General features: G+C 41.6%; 1 protein-coding gene across 1 annotated transcript; it reads left to right on the top strand.

Annotated features, from left to right (window-relative positions):
- The first annotated feature begins 239 nt into the window (after positions 1 to 239).
- ATPSCKMT (ATP synthase c subunit lysine N-methyltransferase) lies at positions 240 to 20,773 on the top strand. Its single transcript, XM_012791133.3, has 5 exons — positions 240 to 276; positions 6,595 to 6,884; positions 11,156 to 11,293; positions 12,339 to 12,389; positions 19,396 to 20,773. The coding sequence occupies exons 1-5, from the start codon at positions 261 to 263 to the stop codon at positions 19,564 to 19,566; spliced, it is 666 nt and encodes a 221-aa protein (XP_012646587.2). The 5' UTR covers positions 240 to 260; the 3' UTR covers positions 19,567 to 20,773.
- The last annotated feature ends 1,510 nt before the right edge of the window (positions 20,774 to 22,283 follow it).

Raw genomic sequence — 22,283 nt, 5'->3', positions numbered from 1 at the left:
AAACTTCTACCATTCAAGAAGCTGGGGGGGGAGTTTGAAAATAATGACGAGAAATTTTAGAACCAACAAGTCAAGAGCAGATTGAGTATAGTCATTTCTTAAAACTTTGCAATTGAGGGTTTCTGAATAGGAGGTCCTAACGAGGAACTCATTCACTTACAGCATTATTTTCTCCCTTTTTCCCACCCCCGGCTCCGAGAAAATGGTAGAATCCACTTCCTTTTAGAAAAAAAAAAAAAAAAAAGGTTGGAAATCTCGCGATGGAAGGAGTAGGAGGTGAGGCCGGGCGACTGGCGGGTTGTTTCGGGCGTGGGGAGGGACGTGGGCGTGACGTGGGGCTCGCGGCCTGCCGAGGTCGCCACGGTGGACCCCGTGTCGTGTGCGGGCGCGAGTGGGAGCCCCGGCTGGCGGCCCCTCTGGCTCCAGCCTGGCGGTCGGTGCGGAGTGGCCAGGCCGGCGCTCCCTGCGCCCTGCAGTGCCCCTTCTTCGGCTCGTGGACCCGGGGTGCGTTTGCCACCTGCCTGGCGCTGTTCTGAGCGCTTTAGGGCAAATGACTCAGTCTTTTTCGCGGTCTTAACAGATATAGGGACACTGGAGTCACACTGCTCGGTTGGAATCGCAGCTCTGCAGCATTTACTAGCTGTCTTTGTGCCTTGGTGTTTCCTTGTCTGCAAAAATGTCTGCAATAACGGTAGTGTCTGCCTTACAGGGGTGCCATAAGGATTCAGGGAGAACAGAGCCTGGCCCTTAGCAGGCTCTGTTTAAGAGTTTGTTAAATAAATCCACATTTTGCTCAAGCGATCCAGTAACTTGCCCAAGGTTATACAAGAGTTATAAGACACGAAGTTGCACAGCTTAGTGCTGTGAGTCCCACCCACTCTTTCTGTTGTGCTCCCTCAGAAAGCTCTTGGCAACTATAACTAGAGAGTAACCTGTCTTCTAATTCTTTATGCTGTTCTTTCTTCAGAGATCACGACCTAATATTTTATAGGCTTAGTCTTAGTTGTGGATTTCCAGCCTCCCGTCACCCCTACTGCCATAGAACAGCGAATTATCCCAGTTGTGTTATTCACAGCATTTATTAGGTAATAAATGTTGAAATAAATGCATGCATTATAACATTTAACCCCCTCTTCAAAATCAAGAACTGACTTTGTCGTTTGATGTTTGGTGATCAATTAACCTTTCCTAATGCTTGGCCCACTTACTCTCTAGGCTTAGAGGGACTCAAAGGACATAGAAAATTTTAGGGTCAGGTCTCATTTCACTTAAACTTTACTGATTAAGTATTTCCTTGTTCAAAATGGTGAATTCTGCAATCCATTTGGCTCATTAAATTGTGAAAAATAGAAAACGTCCAGTGGCATCCTCTATGTAGTTTATGTCATGTCAAAGCTCTGGGGTGAGGGAGATTTTTCCTAATATCAATAGTAAATATATATCAAAAGGACACAAATGACATCAGGCTAGTACAAGAAAGGATTCTTAAGGGACAAAATACATGTTAAGGGATATAACATACATGTAATTATTAAACTAGTATGCATATTGCAAGTACACAATGAACAGCTTTTAAGTATTGGGACTTTCAGATATAAATCCTACTTTAAACACGTGGCTGGTCACAATTCCAGACAGGACTTACTCTCCCTGACCTTTGTTCTTTAGTTTGAACTTGGATAAGAAACCTGTGTACTTTTTTGTACATCTTAGGCACTGTCTCTGGCTCCAGCTGATCCAAATATATCACGAAAATCATTGAAGTGTTTAACCCATTATCAGAAGTTAATAACCAGGCACAGTCTGGAGACAGAATAGAAGCTGAGCTTACCCTTTCCTTTACTTTGGAGGGTGGATTACTAAGTGCTAATGAAAATGGCCAGTGGCCACCGAAGCTCCTATTTAATAGAACAGCTGGTTGTCCCAAAGAGCACACCTGACAGAAATCTCTTGCCATTTATTTGTATTAAATAGTCTATGAATCTAAACATGTTCCATTAAAAGGATTGGTAGAAATAGTCTTGATTTTAGTTTTGAATGTTTAGGGACTATTTTTTACTGATAAAAATGGATACTTTTTTTGGGGGGGGCAGAGCTAACAATGTAGTCATATATTGGATTTGCATAATAATTTCTTCTAAAGCTCAGGCAATGGGTATGGATCTTGTCTTCCCAATATAAATGTTTGTGAAGTTGAAAGACTTGCAGACATAAAACAAGACAGAACACTGCTGGTGTTGCTTTCTTAAAAATACAAATATTATAATGGACATAGAATAAAATACACACTGAGCCTGGTATTCTAAGACCTACCTTTATGTTTATCTCTTACTCCTGCCTTAAAAAAGGCTTTCCCCACCTTCCATGCTTCAAGTGCAAGGATTGCTGCTTTTGCCTCCATCTCAAATTCTGACTCTCTGCTAGCACCTTACCAGTCCCATCATTGGGATCAGTCATCCCTCAACCTCCCCCTTATTTCCACAGGCTTTTGTTCATGTTACAGAGTTTTTCACAACCTGGCCTGTGTCTACCTCAACTGGACCCCACCACACAGGCTTGGTGGTTGAATTGAAGGGTACATGTCTACATTGGTGAAATAGAATTCGGATCATCTGACTCATGTTTATTTAATAAACCCAGTGAACGAATGGGTAACAAAATGTGGTATAACCATGCAATGGACTATTATTCAGCCACGAAAAGAATTAAAGTACTGATACTAGGTACAACAAGGATAAATCTTTTTTGTTTTTGTTTTTGTTTTGAGACAGAGTCTCACTTTGTTGCCCAGGCTAGACTGAGTGCTGTGGCGTCAGCCTAGCTCACAGCAACCTCAAACTCCTGGGCTCAAGTGATCCTTTTGCCTCAGCCTCCCAAGTAGCTGGGGCTACAGGCATGCGCCACCATGCTCGGCTAATTTTTTCTATATATTAGTTGGCCAATTAATTTCTTTCTATTTATAGTAGAGACGGGGTCTTGCTCTTGCTCAGCTGGTTTCTGAACTCTTGACCTTGAACAATCCGCCCGCCTCGGCCTCCCAGAGTGCTAGGATTACAGGCATGAGCACCCAGCCAACAACAAGGATGAATCTTAAAGACACTGTGCAAAGTGAAAGAAGTCAGTCAGAGAATACCCCATACTATATGATTTCACTGCTATAAGTTCAGAATAGGATTCTAGAATATATTCTAGAATAGTACAGAGTAGGGGGCTCTATAGAGACAAAAAGTAGATTAGTGATTAAGCAGTGGAGGGTGGATGGGGGGATGATAGCTGAAGGATAAGGGGTTTCCTCTTGAGGGGAAAATCTGTGAACATAACAAAACTCATTGAATTGTACATGTTAAATGGGCAGATTATGTGCATATGAATTATATCTCTATAAAGCTGTTAAAAATTGAGCCCTTCCCCTAAAATGATGGTATTGAGAATGATGATAGCAATGAACAGTCAGTCTCTCAGGCCTGTGCCAAGTGCTTTGTATACTTTATTTTTTCTGTGAACTTGCATAGAGAAGTTTACATACATTATTTAACTGTTCTAATAACCCTATGAGGATAGTATTATTGCTACATCTTTTTTTTTTTTTAATTTTGAGTTGTAGTAAAAAAAAAAAAAGAACCCACCATAATGATTTCTAAATCTTACTGGTGAGAAAACCATGCCTTAGTAGCAGCTTACCTCACGTTAAACAACTAGTTAAGTTCTGAAACTGCAGAACTGTGTGACTCAAATCCTCGTAAACACTGTGCTGTACAAATGGGATGCCCACAGGATAATTTTATACAAGACATGACAAATGCACCTTGACTTTTCTTAAACAAATGCCAGCCTGCTACTGTAGCATATGTGGGCATACCTTGTTTTGTTGCACTTTGCTTTTATTGCACTTCACAGATAGTGCATTTTCTATTAGCACCGTTTTTCCAACAGCGTGTGCTCACTTTATGTCTCTGTGTGACATTTTGGTAATTCTTGCAATATTTTAAACTTTATTATTATTATATCTGTTAGGGTGATCAGTGATCTTTGATGTTACTTTTGGCATTGTTTTGGGGCACCACAAACCATGCCCATTTAAGGCGATGAACTTGATAAACGTGTGTGTTCACACTGCTGCACTGAACAGTTCTTCCCCTCTTTCTCTCCTCTCCTTGGGCCTCCCTATTGCCTGAGACACAACAATACCGAAACTAGGCCAATTAATAACCCTACAGTGGCCTTGAAGTGTTCGAGTGAAAGAATCACATGTCTCTCACTTTAAATCAAAAGCTGGAAATGATTAAGCTTAGTGAGGAAGGCATGTCAAAAGCTGAGATAGGCTGAAAGCTTGCACCAGTTAGCCAAGGTGTGAATGCATAGGAAAAGTTCTTGAAGGAAATTAAAAGTGCTGCTCCAGTGAACACATGAATGATAGGAAAGCAAAACAGCTTATGGAGAAAGTTTTAGTGGTCTGGATATAATATCAGATCACTCACTGTATGCCCTTAAGCCAAAGCCTAATCCAGAGTGAGGCCCTAACACTCTTTAATTCTATGTAGTCTGAGAGAAGTGAGGAAGCTGCAGAAGGAAAGTTGGAAGCTAGCAGAGGTTGGTTCATGAGGTTTAAGGAAAGATGCCATCTCTGTCACATAAAAATACAAGGTGAAGTGCAAGTGCTGATGGAGAAGCTGCAGCAAGTTATCCAGAAGATCTAGCTAAGATAATTGATGAAGGCGGCTACACTAAATAGCAGATCTTTGGTGTAGATGAAACAGCCTTCTATTGGAAGAAGATGCCATCTAGGACTTTCATAGCTAGAGAGGCAAAGTCAATGTCTGGCTTCTTACTCTCTTGTTAGGGGCTAGTGGAGCTGATGTTGAAGCCAGTGCTCACTTACCATCCTGAAAATCCTAGGACCCTTAAGAATTATGCTAAATCTACTCTGCCTGTCCTCTATAAGTGGAACAACAAAGCCTGGATGAGAGCATATCTGTTTATAGCATGGTTTACTGTTTAAGTCCACTGTTGGGACCTACTACTCAGAAAAAAAGATTTCTTTCAAAATATTCCTGCTCATAGACAATGCACATAGTCACCCAAGAGCTCTGCTACAGATGTGCAAGGAGATCAATGCTGTTTTCATGCCTGCTAACATAACATTCATTCTGTGGCCCCTGGTAAAGGAATGATTTCAATTTTTAAGTCTTTCTAAGACAAAATATCATAAGGCTATGGCTGCCATAGATAGTGATTCCACTGATGGATCTGGGCAAAGTAAATTGGAAACCTTCTGGAAAGGATTCACTATTCGAGATGCCATCAAGAACACTTGTACCCTCTTAAATTTAGATGCTAAAAAAAAAAAAAAGAACACTTGTGATTCATGGGAGGAGATCAAAATATCAACATTAAGAGGAGTTGGGAAGAAGTTGATGGACGGCTTTGAGGGATTCAAGACTTCAGTAGAGGAAGTCACTGCGGATATGGTGGGAATAGCAAGAGAATTAGAAGTGGCACCGATCCTGCCCTAGAGCCTCCAGGAGGACCACAGCCCTCCAGCCCATTTCAGACTGACCTCTAGAACCATATGATAATAGATGTTTTGTCTTAAGCCACTAAGTTGGTGAAAGTTTTGTACGTCAGTTATAGGAAACCTTTAACTGTGTGCAGCCCTGTGCTTTACCTGCATCCCCTTCATCTCACCTTCACAACAACCCCGTGAGCCCCACTTTATAGATGAGGAAACTGAGGTGAGCAAGGAGGAGGGATTCTGGGTCACACAGTTAAAGTGGCAGAGCTGGGATCCTAATCTCTCCCAGCTCTGGAGGAGTCCTGCTCTTACCTCCCGTTGTGGCATTGTTAATCAATTTCAAATCAATTTCAGAAACTTAAAAATGTTGTAAAGGATAAAGCTCAAGAGGAGGATATTTAAGGTACCACTCATTTCTGTGTCATCAGTGATTGGAATCTGTTTGCTTTCTTCTGTGCTTGTGATAGTATTGAAATGATTGTTTTATTTTTTGTTCTTTTTGGGTCTGCTTTAAAAATCTCTTTATTATCACACTTGTTTAAGATGTTTGGCAAAACCTGATTTTCGTCTCCTCTATTACTTTAATATTGTATTTGCGCACTGGGATTACAGATGCCAGACCAATTTTAATGTGGAATCCTTTTATCCTATTTGAAATAGGAAAATAATTACATATTTTTATGCTTGTTTGTCAGGCGTTGTTTGTTCAGAACATAAAAATGAGGAGTTCATGGTTTAAACTTGTACTAATGGAAATTGAATTATTACATTGCCAGATAAGTTTGAAAGCATTGTTTTCTAAGGATGACTCTTAGACACACAAAATCAGAATGTTGTAAAGAAAAGATTTCAGTCTTCTAATAGTATGGAATAATTTTCCCCAAAACACTGTAATTTTGTTAATGGAATTTAGAACTCATCGTGGGATCCTATACTTATCATTTAGAGTATATTCAGCTAAATTGTCTCTCTTTAAAAAGTGTGAGTTTATTTGTCCATAAGAATTATATATATAAAAAAAATACTATCTTGGATTTCAGATTTGGTGCTACCTCTGTATTTTCTGCTTGCTCTCCCTCTAGGCACATCCCCAGAAATGCTTAAAGAGGAAAGCCAGCCAAGTCATGTTTTACCCACAAGTTTTGAAGCCAACAGTTTGAAGAAAAGCCATTGGGGATTCTTAATTACTGGGATTGTTGGTGGGACTCTAGTGGCTGTGTATGCAGTAGCCACGCCATTTGTAACACCAGCCCTACGAAAAGTGTGTTTGCCTTTTGTACCTGCAACCACAAAGCAGATTGAGAATGTTGTGAAGATGTTGCGATGTAGAAGAGGATCCCTGGTAGACATTGGCAGCGGCGATGGACGTATTGTGAGTTTTGCTAAAACATTTTAAGGTTTGGAGCCAGAATTGTTAAAAATTTCTGCTTTCTATTTCTTACAGGGTATGCAAAGCCTTGCTAAATCTCACGCTTTGAAAAAGTGGTCATGTCATTTTGTGTTTCTTTGGACAAATGATTAAATCATAAGTATGTGGTTTAATCATTTCATTTCAAAATCAATTCATTTTTCTCAAATTTAATTTTTTTTTTAAAGGAGAAACTACTCTGTAAGCATGACTGTAGAAAAGAACCATTACTTAGTAATTATCAAATTGTCTCTCTGGCAGTAAGGGAATGAATAATAGTAGTACCTGGCTGGTTGTGGTGGCTCACACCTGTAATCCCGGCATTTTGGGAGGCTGAGGTGGGAGGATTGCTTGAGGCTAGGAGTTCAAGACCATCCTGGGCCACACAGCAAGACCCTGCCTCTACAAAAAATAAAATTTAGCCAGGCCTGTGGCATGCGCCTATAGTCCTAGGTACTTGGGAGGCTGAGGCAGGAGGATTGCTTGAGCCCAGGAGTCTGAGATTGTATTGAACTATGATCACACCACTGCACTCTAGCCTGGGTGACAGAGTGAGACCCTGCCTCTAAAAAAATAATATTAATAATAAAAAAACCCAAAAAACTTAAAAACAGATTGTCTGTTAAAATACTTGTGCTGACGGAGGCGGCATACTGAGAAAAAACATGTTAAATAATAGAGTTTCACTATTTTACGTTTTTGCACCATAGATGTTTGCGTTTACATTTGTCTGTAAGTGTATAAATAATAATTCCTGTGGGGTAATATAGAGTTGAAATAAGGAAGAGCCGGTGATTAACCCCCACTAAGCCGAAGATCAGACTTTTAGCTACTTCATCTCACTTTGCCCCCAACCGGGAACGTATGAATCAAGACACAGGCCACTGACTGGCAAGTGGGTGTCCCAGAGCACGTTCCTCCGAGGGCAGGGCGGCGCCATGCTTAGCCTCACCCTGATGATGAGCTGAAAAGTGAGGACGGCGGCAGGAAAGGCTGGTGTTCTGGAAGCATTTAGTGTGGAGCCAGCAGGACCTTGCCACCTTCCACCAGCCCCTTCCCACACACAGCCTGGGATTTTGTGATTCTGACCTGGAATAAGCAGGAAGAGGTTAAAAAGTAACTCACGTTTTTTTATTTTTTTTATTTATACTTCTTTTTACTTTAAAAGTTGCGTTAAAATACTCATACCGTGATGTTTACCATCTTAACCATTTTTAGGTGTACAGTTCGATGGTGTTGAGTGTGTTCACATTGTGCCAGCGTCACCACCACTCGTCTCCAGAACTCCTTTCCTCTAGCAAAACTGAAACCCAGTACCCGTTAAACAACACCTCCCATTCCCCTCCTCCTCCAGTCTCTGGCAACCACTCGTGTTTGATTTTAAAAAACCAGGAGACATATGTGTTAATTAGGAGGAAGTTTTAAAATCCATATTTGATGCTGTGGTTTCTATGAGAATGGTTTCCTTGCCGTACTGTAGTAACTTGAGAGATTACCTTAGGCGGGACAGCTCTGCCAAGGGAAGCTCCTGTGAAGAATGGGGCCAGAGAGACTGGTAGAGGGACCCCCGGACTGCCTCACCATCCCTCCCACTGGACAGAGGCCGGTGGGACTCCACAGTTAACTTTATTCTGATGCATTGCATTTTACTTTTGCCTCTTTTCAATTTTGACTGAACAGTCATTAAACATTAAGGAAATATGTAAATAATTGCAGATTTTCATCCACAGATTATCTTTTATTGCATATTATTTTATTGTATATTATTGTCCACAAAACCATTCTTCTGAGCATATTCATGTCACCTGCTGCTGTGCTAGCCCACTGATTGAGAGATGCAGCAGATTTTCAGCAATTTTTTGTTAGACCTATCCAAGGGTTGCCTAATCCAGAATTAACTATGTAGTTGTAGAAAGCAGACCTAAATATCCATTCTGATACTTGGCGTGAAATCTTTAACAAAAACAAGAAAACTGAGTTTAAATGGCTTGGCCATTACCTTGTAGACAAAGCTAGGTGACTTTAGAGACACATTAAAAAATTTTTTTTTCTTATTTCAAAATATCAACAAATGTTTTTGTTACAAAAACAAAAACTACTGTGTTTGAAAGTAGTTTCATATACAGGCTACTTGTATAACACTTAAGTCAGAGCTTTTAGTGTGCCTATCACCTCTCATTGTACCTATAGGTAAGTTTTTACCTTCATCCTCTCCCACTATCCTTCCTTCTTGATTTCCAATGACCTTAAAATCTCTTTGTGCCTGTGTATGCCCATTGTGTATCTCCTAATCATTCGACAGTACATGTGGTATTTGTTTTTCCTTTGCTGAGATACTTTGCTTAGGATAATGATCTCCAATTCCACCCAAGTTGCCGCAAAAGGCATTATTTCATTCCCTTTTATGGCTAAGTAGTACTCCATGCTATACATATACCACATCTTCTTTTTTTTTTTTTTTTTTTTTGAGACAGAGTCTCGCTTTGTTGCACAGGCTAGAGTGAGTGCCGTGGCGTCAGCCTAGCTCACAGCAACCTCAGACTCCTGGGCTCAAGCGATCCTGCTGCCTCAGCCTCCCGGGTAGCTGGGACTACAGGCATGCGCCACCACGCCCGGCTAATTTTATATATATATATTAGTTGGCCAATTAATTTCTTTCTATTTATAGTAGAGACGGGGTCTTGCTCTTGCTCAGGCTGGTTTCGAACTCCTGACCTCGAGCAATCCGCCCGCCTCGGCCTCCCAGAGTGCTAGGATTACAGGCTTGAGCCACCGCGCCCGGCCACCACATCTTCTTAATCTACTCATGAGTTGATATGCACTTAGGTTGATCCCACGACTTTGCAATTGTGAATTGTGCTGTAATAAACATTCGAGTGTAGGTGTCTTTTTGATAAAATGACTTCTTTTCCTTTGGGTAGATACCCAGTGGTGGGATTACAGGGTCAAATGGTACATCAACATTTATTTCTCTGAGGAATTTCCATACCGTTTTCCATTGAGGTTGTACTAATTTGCAGTCCCATGAACAGTGTATAAGCGGTCCTTTCTCTTTGTATCCACACCAGCATGTATTGTTTTTTGACTTTTTAATAATGGCCATTCTGACACGGGTAAGGGTATCTCATTGTGGTGTTTTTTTTTGTTTTGTTTTGTTTTTGAGACAGAGTCTCACTTTGTTGCCCAGGCTAGAGTGAGTGCCATGGCGTCAGCCTTGCTCACAGCAACCTCAATCTCCTGGGCTCAAGCGATCCTCCTGCCTCAGCCTCCCGAGTAGCTGGGACTACAGGCATGCGCCACCATGCCCGGCCAATTTTTTGTATATATATTTTTAGTTGGTCAATTAATTTCTTTCTATTTTTGGTAGAGACGGGGTCTCGCTCAGGCTGGTTTCAACTCCTGACCTTGAGCAATCCGCCCGCCTCGGCCTCCCAAAGTGCTAGGATTACAGGCGTGAGCCACCGCTCCCGGCCTCATTGTGGTTTTAATTTACATTAAATTATAATGATAATCACTGATAATTAGTGATATTGAGCATTTTTTCATTTTTTTTTTGCCCTTTGTCTATCTTCTTTTGAAAAACTTCTATTCATGTCATTTGCCCTCTTTTTAATGGGATTTTTTTTGTTAATTTGTAGGAGTTCTTTGTAGATTCTGGATATTAGCCCTTTGTCAGATATATAGTTTGTGAATATTTTCTCCCGTTTTTTTAGGTTGTTTATTTAGAATCTTCCGATCCGTAGTCAGACGCGTTATCCATTGCGCCACTGGCCCACACCCTAGGTTGTTTATTTATTCTGTTGATTATTTCGTTTGCTGTGCAGAGACTTTTTAATTTAATGAAGTCCCATTTATTTATTTTTGTTGTGGCTGTATTTGCTTTTGGTGTCTTGGTCATAAATTCTTTGTCTAGGCCACTATCAAAAATAATTTTTCCTACGTAAATTGATTTTTTGTCAGCTCATGAGGCACCCACTTAATCGAGCTTTTTTCACCTTTCCAATTTGCTTCAAATGCCAAACAACTGTAGAACGGTCAATGTCGAATTCTTCAGCAACTTCTCGTGTAGTTGTAAGAGCTTCGATGATTGCTCTCAATTGGTCAGCTTCCAAGGAGGTACTTTTTGATTGAATGTTTTAGGATTATAAACTATTAATAGGAGATATTCATATCATTTGACCATGTAAATTGATTTTTTTTTCCTATTTTGAATAAATCCTGGCCTCTCTCCATAGGTAATAGCAGCTGCAAAGGAAGGATTCACAGCTGTTGGTTATGAATTAAATCCATGGCTAGTTTGGTACTCCAGATACCGTGCTTGGCGAGAAGGTGTGCATGGCTCTGCCAAGTTTTATATTTCGGATTTGTGGAAGGTATGTAGAGCAAAGAATGGTGCTAGAGAAATCCAATAGAAAATGTTATTGTTCATAATTAGTATGACAGAAAACTGAAAATGTATTGAAAAATAATTACAAAGCAAGTGAATATTTTGGCATAATGAAATGTGTACGCATTTTAAATTGACAGATTTTACAGATAGACTACTTTAGAAGCTTAAGGTTTTCTATACGATACATCATGTGGATTCTGAGACTTTATTTAGTATATTACAGTGTACTCATTTCTCTTTATTACAAAATAGTGAGATTTTTCCATCTCATTTGGAAATCTTGTAAATTATTCTTGCTAAATATTAGACCTTTCCATGTTTCTCTGTATGTGTGTGTGCGTGTTTGTGTATTTAGAGACACAGAGGTGGGTGATAGAGAAAAGAATCCACCAATCGTGTTGTCGTGTTATTTCTTGTCCTCATAAAGCACAAAATACTTCCAAACTTATTTGTACTCTAAAAAATGCCCTGTAATTTTGCTTTAGGAGTGACCCATAAAATGCTTTTTCTTAAATAAGAATTTTCCATTGTAATGTTGTCATCAGTTGCTTATAAAAATTCACTTGTGTTTTGCTTGCGTTGTTTTTCGCACCATATATACATAAATGCTCTCTCTATAGAGTAAATAAGACTTTTATTGGGCAATAAGAATTTTGACTGGCAAAGCACTTTTCCCCCCAGTTTTTCAACTAAAGACCATTTTATTGCATTCTTACACAGTATTTCAGAGAAGAGCTAGGGGACTAGAATTTTAAGCATGGTTCAACATAAGAAAACAGCTGGCTCTGAAATCCTGCGAGTTCTTGTGAGGCTGGTTTGGTATAGAGTGGAGCAGAGTGGGAACGCCAGGAGCTGCCAGCTGGAGCTCCAGTTGGTCACCGAGGCATCACTGGCCTTTCTGACACTTGACTTTGCCAAACCCACCATTTGGCAAAATGGAAAATTGCTGACATTTCTATGAAACAAGTTAAAGTTTCCTGTTTGGCTTTTTACAATTAATCTACCGATTGTCTCCTCATCTCATTTAGGTTACTTTTTCGCAGTACTCGAACGTCGTTATTTTTGGCGTGCCCCAGATGGTGAGTACTCGCTTTTCCTGTTCTCCGCGTGTGTGGGGTGAGGTGGTGTCAAAGGCCTTTCCAGCTCCAACTCGCCGCCCCTCACCCATGTGCAAAGTGATGGCCTCCCGGAGATTTTAGGGAGCACCGGATTTCAGTTCACTGGTTTATTAAGATATTTCAGAGCCTTAAAAGTTTAGTCATAAAAGACTCAGTCATGTTTTTAAACTTTGGCTTCAGATAAAATTCCCAGTGATCTACTGAAGCCTTAAAAATTCCGGTTTGGAAACTGCTTTCTGAGGTCCCAGTGTCTAACGTACTTTGCGGTTTCAGAGCTGCTCACTCACCTCCAGCTGAAGTCGCTTGGGAAGGTTAATGGGATGTTCCCTTGGAATTGATCCTGCCTCCGATTGTGCAGGAAGATAATTTTCAGGGTGGATGAGCATTGACTAGTTTCAATTTACCTCAGTTTACTGATTTTCCCAGGAACGGAGTATTGAACCTTGATTATGTACTTTCAACAGTGAAAATGCCACAGCGTTGTGCTGAAAATGGGCCTCTGTGGCCTGTGGTAAGATGGCCATGGTGCGATGCTTTCACTGTAATTGCTGGTTTACAGACCGTAGAAAGAAATCCCTTTTCACTTTTCAGAGTCTATAATTATAACCATAATAATCTTGGCAGAATTGGATGGATGTGGGCTCAAATGCCACTATATAACTGATACAGTTTTTAATTTAAAAAAAGAAATTTTACTTTTTTGTCTTCTTATTTATGCCTTAATTTTTATATAGGATGTTTCAATGCTTGAGAAACTAGTAAGGCCTTCGGTGTAATGCCATATTCTTTAATTTTTAAAGACAATTTGGAAACACTTTTGTTAAATATTCTTGAAAGTAACAGTATTCTGTGTTTGTAATTCTCATTAGGCCTAAAATTAAGACCAAACTCAGGTGTCTACACTTTTGTTAGAGAAGTGAGGTGAGGTAGAAGGGCACAGTGCACAGTCTTTGGTCATTTAGAAAAACCCACTTGGGATCATGGAATTGATGTGGAGTTTTGATGGTAATTTACTACTTATTATGATGCTTGAGCTTTCCTTCTAAAATGGAAGTTAGCTTTTTGGAGACAAGTAACTTTAACTTGAATCCATGCTTTATAGAATTAGGAAGTTAGTATTTGCTGGGAATTCCATGCCGTCTGGAGAGGCAGGATGAGGAAGCGAGCCGTGGATTATGAGACCGTGGCTGCCTGGTCCCAGCGGGGGGCAGCAGTGGCCTTTGGTAGTCCTCAGTCATCTCCACATAACATCGACTCCTGGTGTTTCTCTTCACGTTTGAAGCAGAGTCAGTTTTTGGAGCTATTCGCTCAGGGGAAATAAGAGTCTTATTATTTTGACGAATGCTTTTGCAATTATTGCCCATTCTTCTGTACATAGAGAAATCTTAAATAAGGAACTTGTAGCACTTCACCATTCCCAAGGAAGAAGGGGAGCAGCTGAAGTACACGAAGCGTCCACATTTTCTGTGTTACGGAGATTCAGCCAGCTTGCAGTTTTCCACGCTGGCAGAGCGACCAGGGGTGCAGAGGGCCACATGGTCTGGGAGGGAATTTCGTGTGTGGAGGACCCCGACTTTCAGCCTCCATCAAGCTTTGCCTGAGTGGAGGCAGTGAGCAGAGGGAGAGGGTGCTATAGCAATGACTGTGCCAGCCTTGGGAGGTGGCTCGACAAAGCCACTGTGCCATGAAACGTGTCCCGTGGCAGCTAATGCACAGGTAGACACTTAGAGAGCCAGGAGGAACCTTGGAGAAGTTCAGAGGTACAATCCCGGAGGTTGTAAATCCTCACTCCTGCTTCTAATACCAGATTAATCATCCCTGGTAGCTCTGTGCAGTTGTAGCTCAAAATCAACGGTGTCCTAGCAGTTCAACACAAGCACACATCTGATGTAAAAGATTGAAGAATCCCATTCGGATCTGGCAAATACAGCACTAGGATTGTAAAGATCCACGTTTAACACCAGCTTATGCACCAAGAGCATCTTTTCAAAATGCAGGACAGATCAATAATGTCCTTATTTATACCGTTCTATGACTTGTTGCCACTTTTAAAGGGTAAGTCCCAATCCCTCAGTGTGGCCCCGAGACTGGCGTGAAGTGGTCCCCACTCACCTGCAGCCTCACCTGGGCCACGCCTCCCAGCTCTCTGTGCCAGCCCTCTGTCCTTCTCCCCGCCCCTGGAATATGCTGGGCTTCTCTTCCCAGAGCCTGGGGCTGTGTCCGGCCCCCTGACTTCAGTCCTCCTGCTCCGGGCCTAGTGAGTGGACGCCTACTGACCACTCACGCTCAGTGGTCTTCTCCTCCGCAGAGTGTCCTTGATGGCCCAAGGGGGCAAACGCCAGTGTCCCCTGTTTTTCAATCCCATGGCACACTTTGCCCTTCCTTGGATGAGTTATTGTACGTTTCTCGCCTGGTGGCTTTGGCAGTGTTTGCCACACGCACTGCACGGAAAGCGCGAGGTCGGGGACCAGGCCTGTCGTCTTCGCTGCGAGACCTCCTGCAGGCGGCACCGGCACAGAGTGACCACCCGGTAAACAGTTGTGGAGTGAATGCGTGGGGCACAAACACACCCATTACTTACACTTTTCCCAAAGGCCATTAACTTTTTAAAATAATTTCAAAATATTATGGGGGGTACAAAGGTTTTTGTTACGTGGGTACCTTGTATAGTGCTTAAGTCGGGGGGCTTTTAGTGTGCCCATCGCCCACGTAGTGTCCACTGTCCCTTACGGGTGGAGTTTTACCCCTCCCCACTTCTTGATTTCCTGTGACTGTTAACGTCTCTTTGTGCCCATGTGTGAGAATGACTATTTTTACTTTTGAATTCTATTACGAATTGAAGAATGAAAATATCATCCTTATGTTCTGATAAAGAAAAATGATTCATGACTGAATCTTCCTTCCTTCCTTCCTTCCTTCCTTCCTTCCTTCCTTCCTTCCTTCCTTCCTTCCTTCCTTCCTTCCTTCCTTCCTTCCTTCCTTCCTTCCCTCAGTTCTTCCCTCCCTCCCTCCCTCCCTCAGTTCTTCCCTCCCTCCCTCCCTCCCTCAGTTCTTCCCTCCCTCCCTCCCTCCCTCCCTCCCTCCCTCCCATGGCCACTATGGCCAGGCCCTGCTCCAAGCACTTGGAATACTTCAGTGAATAAGCAGAGTACGTCCCCACCCTGAGGTGCCCCTATGCTGGTGGGGGGAGCATACATTAAATGCGACACCTGTAGACAAGATAGTGGCCAACAGGGGGGAAGGGCTATGGAGCAAATGGAAGCAAGGGAGTGACGGGCAGGGACGGTGTCCCGCACAGGCGATGTTTGGGGGGAGGGAAGGTGTGCTCGCTGGGATGAGAGCGGCAAGCAGGGGTGTGGCGTGAGTGAGGGGAGGTCAGAGGAGACAGGGCTGGGGCGGGAAGGACGCTGGCCCTCTGATGGCCGGGAGCCTGGGGTGAGCAGAGAGGATTGCGGGACCCACTGGGGTTGAGGAGGAGCGCGGGCTGGGCTGTCTTGCGGAGACAAGACGGAAGGCAAACCGGGCTGAAGCTGGGAGATGGGCTGTGAGCTCTTGCAGGTGGCCGGACAATGCAGTGGCTGCTGAGAAGGATCAAATTCCGGATGCATGGTGGAGATAGAATGAGCAGGATCAGAGGGCAGATCCAGCGTGGGGAAGAGAGACAAAGAAGGATCACGGGAGAGACCCCAGGCGTTTCGCCTGAGCTACTGAAGTTTGGCATTGCTGCGAACTGCGCTGGGGAAGGTGCAGGCAGGGCCGGGCAGGGAAGTTCAGTGTGAGCACGGGGACTTTGGGTGTGTGTGGGCGTGTTAAGCTGGTGGTCTTGGGTAAGGAGGAATCTGGGGTCAGGAGGAGAGGGGAGTGACTGGAGATGTAGGTTTGTCAGGCATCTGCCCACAGGTGGCTGTGGGCCCCTGTGGGGAGCACAGGAGTGGAGCAGTCCAATGCCTGGGCCCTGGGCTCTGACATTTGGGGTCTGGGAAAGGAGTGGCAACCAGCAGGGACACTGAGAGAGGAGCCTGGGAAGGGGGGAGTGCTGGGGTGAGTCACCCAAGTAGCCAAGTGAAGCAGGTGTTCAGGGGGTCTCGTGGGGTGAGGCTGCTGGGGGCACGGCTGAGTCCTCTTATGCCTTTGAGCTGGTTTCTACCCACATTTAAAGTTTTGAAGATATAATTGGAATATGGTGAGTTCATGTTACTTTGAAGCCTATAATTATATGAATAATTTTGAATTCCATTAGACAGGACATATCACTGCTTCTCTTTGTGTATGATATCAAGGACCAGATTTGTTGCATATTTATGTGTAATTTAGTCAGTTAATTTCTTATGATTGAAATAGCTCTTTTCATTTCTAGGTTTATCTTGACTTAGCATATGACAATCATTTGGAAATAAAAGAAACTGTAAAAGAGAAAAGAATAATAGTAATATGAATAAGTTTACAATTATCCTTTTTATGAACAAAATTACCATAAGAAATCTCTGATATTTTGGAAAAAATGCATATTGTCTCATTCTTTGCTTATTTAATTTTTCCCTCAAGGAACAAAACTTTTATTTTCTTTTTTAATCCTTTACTGGCTGTTAAATGAATAGAAATCTTCCATCCTTAATGAAATTTATCTTTGTTATCTTGGTATTGATTCTAATGAAGAATTAGAATTTTGGCTCACTCTAGCCACAGGTCGTGTTGAGTTTTTCTAAGCACTTTTATAAGATATAGGTCAAAAAGAAAACCTTCATAGAAGCACTATTGATTTGTTCATCTTGCTTTAATTGGTTACTTTTAAAGGGAGTAGTTTTTGCTTGGATCTGGGTTTCTAAATATCATTTCTCAGTAAGCAGAACCAAGAATCTTTGAGAAGCGGCTGATCCAGGGCTGGGGAAGGGAAGATACAAAAGCCTGGAACTTTTTGTGGAGCCAGAATAAAAGGAAGTGCTCAGAATATTTGATGGGAGCGTGTCTAAAGGACAGAGAAGCAGCTGCAAGAGGTTTCTGGTGGCCAAATTAGGACAATCTGAGCATTAGAATAGATGATGACAGTAATAGATTATAAGCCATTGAATGAAATAAGAATCTAGGTGTTCATACTTAATGATAGGTAGATAGAGGGAGAGAGAGAGAAGTGAAAGCTTGTCCCTATGGTGGAATGCCAACCACACATCCAGAAGGAATGATAGGATTAGCAAATTGCCACTTGGCAACCATTATAGCAAAAATTGACTGTAGCCAGAATCATCAATGAGGGCTACTTCTAGGGCAGGGACTATCTGATGAGTAGCAGGATATTTACATCATCTTAAACTATCTCCCCACAAACAACTGATTCTAAAAGGAAAAGTAGTAACTGCACTGTGTAGACACCAGATTCCACCTTTGCCGAGCAGTTAATGTCACCATGGAGAGCAAAAGGACCTCCTGGGCCTCTGTGAAGCCTGGTCAATTCACAGCCTTGCAGCTGGGGTGTTGCCAAAGATACACACTGAACCAGTGAGAAGCAAACGCCAGAGCACCCAAGCTGAGGGCCAGTTGGCCCAATAACCGAAGAGTGTTACTGTCATGAAAGACAAAGGCAGATTGAGGAACTGTACCAGATCAAGGGAGAGCAAAGAGATGTTACAGCTAAATGTAAAAGTGATCCTGGACTGGGTCCTGCCCTGGGAAAATGTTATACAGGACATTATTGGTACAGTGACAGAGTTAGAGTTTTATTATTGGAATACAATGTTAAATTTTCTGAATACAAGATATGTGCTAGGTTCATGTTAGAGAGGGTTTTTTTCTTCGAAAATACACACTGAAGTATTAAGGGGTGAAGGAGCATATTGTATGCAAGCTCTCCTCAATTGGTTTAGAAAAAATGTTCCTAGAGAAAGGAAGCGAGCAAATGTGACACAATAGTAAAAATTGGTGAACCCGGTAAAGGCAAATAGGAGTTCATTGTTCTATTCTTGTAACTTTTCTGTAAGTTTGAAATTATCTCAAAATAACAAGTTAAAAGAATAAAGTGGAAAAAATGTTTTTAGGATGTGAAGGTGGTAAATATATTTTTAGGACCTACAGATAAATTTTTAAGCAGGTGGTTAATTTGTCGATGTAATTAAAATATGTCAATACTTTTACAAATAATAAAAACTATTGATAGATTGGTGATAAAATGATATATTAATACAAAAGTGATATATATATTAGGTTGACTATCAAGAAATTCATTATTGGGCTGGGCATGGTGGCTCACGCCTGTAATCCCAGCACTTTGGGAGGCCAAGGCAGGAGGATTGCTTGAGGCCAAGAGTTCGAGACCAGCCTGGGCAGTATAGCAAGACCCCCATCTCTACAAAAATAAAAAAATTCATTATCAGTATATTATGGGTACAGTTTTTAAAAATTATGAAATATTTCATCATATTTCAAATTGATAGAATGTGTATATTTTTTCAGGGTCTAATTATACCATATTTCGTTGATTCTAGATTATGTTGATTTTAAGATTCACCATTGCCATTAAGAAAGAAAAAAAATATTGCCAATTATAATTCTAAGATGATGTCAATTGTGTGATGTATCTGATTTCAGGGATGTTAAAAATGTGGAAAAATATGTCTGAAATATATGAGACTGGGTATATTGAAATGTTTCAGTAGGTAAATAGTTTAAAGCTGTTCCTTATTTTAATGAGTGCCACATCGTGATTTTAGTCAGAAAACTGAAAATCTATGATGCACATCTGCTAAAAATGGCACATTTTATAATCGATACTGGAAGATGTTCTTATGGCAGTGGTTAATGTGCCTTCTGCATTTGAATGGCCTGTTTGATAATGTATTTGTGCCCCCGAAGTGATCTTTTTAAAGTAGTAATTTTTATGCTGATACTTTCAGGGGCTCTTAAACACAGAAGGACTTTTTAGAGTCATTTCCTTTGACTCACTGCTCACTGAAATAATGGCTGTTGTTCCCCACAGATGCTGCAGTTGGAGAAGAAACTTGAACTTGAACTTGAGGACGATGCTCGCGTCATTGCTTGCCGGTTCCCTTTCCCACACTGGACCCCGGACCACGTCACCGGGGAGGGGATAGACACGGTGTGGGCATATGATGCGAGGACTTTTAGAGGGGGTGCAAAGAGGCCCTGAAGATCAACACACTTCCAGCTGGTCATTCAAATATAAACTTTACCAAGAGTGCTTTTCTGAAACATTGCGGTCTTCTCTGATTGTGTGGAAACTCACAGCAGCTGTGTCTTGAACAGCAGAGCATATTTGTCTTTGGTATAGGATGACAGATTACTGTTACTTCCCTTAACTTTAGGAGAAAACAAACAGAAGTTAAGAAAAACAGATTTGAATTTCTCTTTTAATGGTTTATTCTAAAAAACATGCTCACTGCCTTTTCATGCATTTGGTTGCATGACAATATGAAGGTACAATGGTCATATTCATGGGTCTGAAAGATGTCTACAGCTCTACACATTATAAACAGTATGGTTTAATGCCACAGATGAGGAGTGATTTTTAAAGAGACAAATGTATTCATATTGTCAAATGCTTGCAGTTTCCTATAGGTTTATTCGTATGTAAGTTTTCTCTCTTTGTTGTACTTCATGGCAAAATTAAGTTTTTGAAGGATTCGGAAAGGCATTTATATTTTATAACATTTATTAGGAATAATTTGTTCCAAGGCTAGATTACTGTATTTTATTGAATCTAAGATGTTTATATATATACATGTGTATACATGGGTGTAAATGTGTGTGTATATACATTTTAATATTTTCCAAAATTGTGACATATCTTCCAATGGAAGGTGTTCAGTAGCTTTAATTGGCAGTGTTGTACATCATGTAGGTGTATACCAACTACAATTGATAGCATCTTAAGTTTAACGAAGTGTGATATTCAGAAAAGATACATGATAATAGTGGGGAGTTGGTAAGGATTAATAGCAAAATAAGTGATAAGTTTTGGTGTAGGCTGCCCTGGGTTCCAGTCCCTGTTTTGTCATCAGCAGGAAGCCGTGGATCTGTGACTTGGCGTCTGTGAGCCTGGGCTTCCTGATACCCCTGCCCCTGGGGTAGTGGTAACCGAGCAGAGCACTGGAGACCAGTTTGTTAAACCCAAAGCACATGGTCTTTGGTCTGTAAATGGTATTTGTTATCTTAGGCACTAAGGAAAAGATTATTCATGGAAGTTGCAGATTATTTCTGCTGGTCACTATGATTATTCATGGAAGTTGCAGATTATTTCTGCTGGTCACTATTTTACGAGAGCAGCCATTTATTTAATATTTCTCATTTATGAGAGGAGACTGGACTGATTCAAATAAATGACAGATTAAGGAAAACCTTTGAATGTGAATAGACATGTTTCATATATCTGAAAAAGAGCATTGAATGGTGGCTTGAATAATCCCTGCTTATCGCGGAGAGAGATAGAACTCCCAGTCACACACCTGTAACCTAAACACCCAACTATCTCGATGGGGATTTAATGAAGTAAGGTGGTCACATCTTTAAACTTATAAAAATACGATCAACTTGATACTTTTTATTTAAATGAGAACCATCTGGGGACATGTTCATTCATCCATTCAACAAATATGTCTTGAGTATCTGCTGTGTAGTAAGCTCTGTGTGATTCCACGGTGAACAGACTCGCAAAGCCCCAGCCTCCTGGAACTCATATTCCGGAAGGGGGAGACAAGCAAGTAAGCCAGTCTCAGTGTGCGACAGAAATGGACAGTGTGACAACACAGAGGGCAGCTGTGTGTGTCTGGGGGCGGGGGTGGGTTGTTGCAGGCATCTCTAGGCATCTGGTGGCTGCCATGTCTTTCTGTCCCATCAGCTCCTAATCTTTTTAGATCTCCCGTGGTGTGTAGTTTTGGCGGGAGGGCAGTTCTTGGTGTGTGCTTCTCACCATCACCTTCCACTGTAGCCAGTTCTGCCTGTGACCCGTCTGGGCACACTTGGAGAGTGACCTGTGGGAGCTTCTCACCATGCAGATGTGGTGGTAGGGGAGGGTTTTGTGGAACTTTGGAGGGATTAAGCAGCTTTGTAGATGTGTCCCTGGTGGATTTGTAGAGGCATCAAGCTATGTGCAGAGTTATTAGTAACTTATCATTTTTGGAGTATCTCCTTTAGCTTCTCAAGAATTCAGTGATGCTTGGTCCTGCAACCTCACAGTAAGGTGGACCATTTCATATAAGCGTTGTCATTCATTGAGTCTGCAAGATCTGTAATTGCTTTTTTTTTTTTTTTTTTTTGAGACAGAGTCTCACTTTGTTGTCCAGGCTAGAGTGAGTGCCGTGGCGTCAGCCTAGCTCACAGCAACCTCAATCTCCTGGGCTCGAGAGATCCTTCTGCCTCAGCCTCCCAAGTAGCTGGGACTACAGGCATGCGCCACCATGCCCGGCTAATTTTTTTATATATATATCAGTTGGCCAATTAATTTCTTTCTATTTATAGTAGAGACGGGGTCTCGCTCTTGCTCAGGATGGTTTTGAACTCCTGACCTTGAGCAATCCGCCCGCCTCGGCCTCCTAGAGAGCTAGGATTACAGGCGTGAGCCACCGCGCCCGGCCTGTAATTGCTTTTTTAAAATTGTGGCTTGTTAATTAAACTGTACAATAAGGGTTTTTCTGTAGAAGTTATTGTGGCCTCTCTGGCTGATTTGAATTTTTATCTGTTATTAGGTTAAGGACATTGATCCATTTTGCACATGACACAAGTCTGGGAATGAGAGCTACTATTGTTAGCTGTCAAACAGAAGATTTATAAATGTCTATGCAGATGGAAATCAGGGGCCAGTGCTACCTTAATAAAATTTAAAATTTAAAAAGAACTATAGAAGATAGT

This window comes from Microcebus murinus, chromosome 11 (genome assembly GCF_040939455.1).
Source record: "Microcebus murinus isolate Inina chromosome 11, M.murinus_Inina_mat1.0, whole genome shotgun sequence".
Lineage (NCBI taxonomy): Eukaryota > Metazoa > Chordata > Mammalia > Primates > Cheirogaleidae > Microcebus > Microcebus murinus.
The sequence above is the reverse complement of the archived record's forward strand: the minus strand, read 5'-3'. Positions and strand labels throughout refer to the sequence as shown.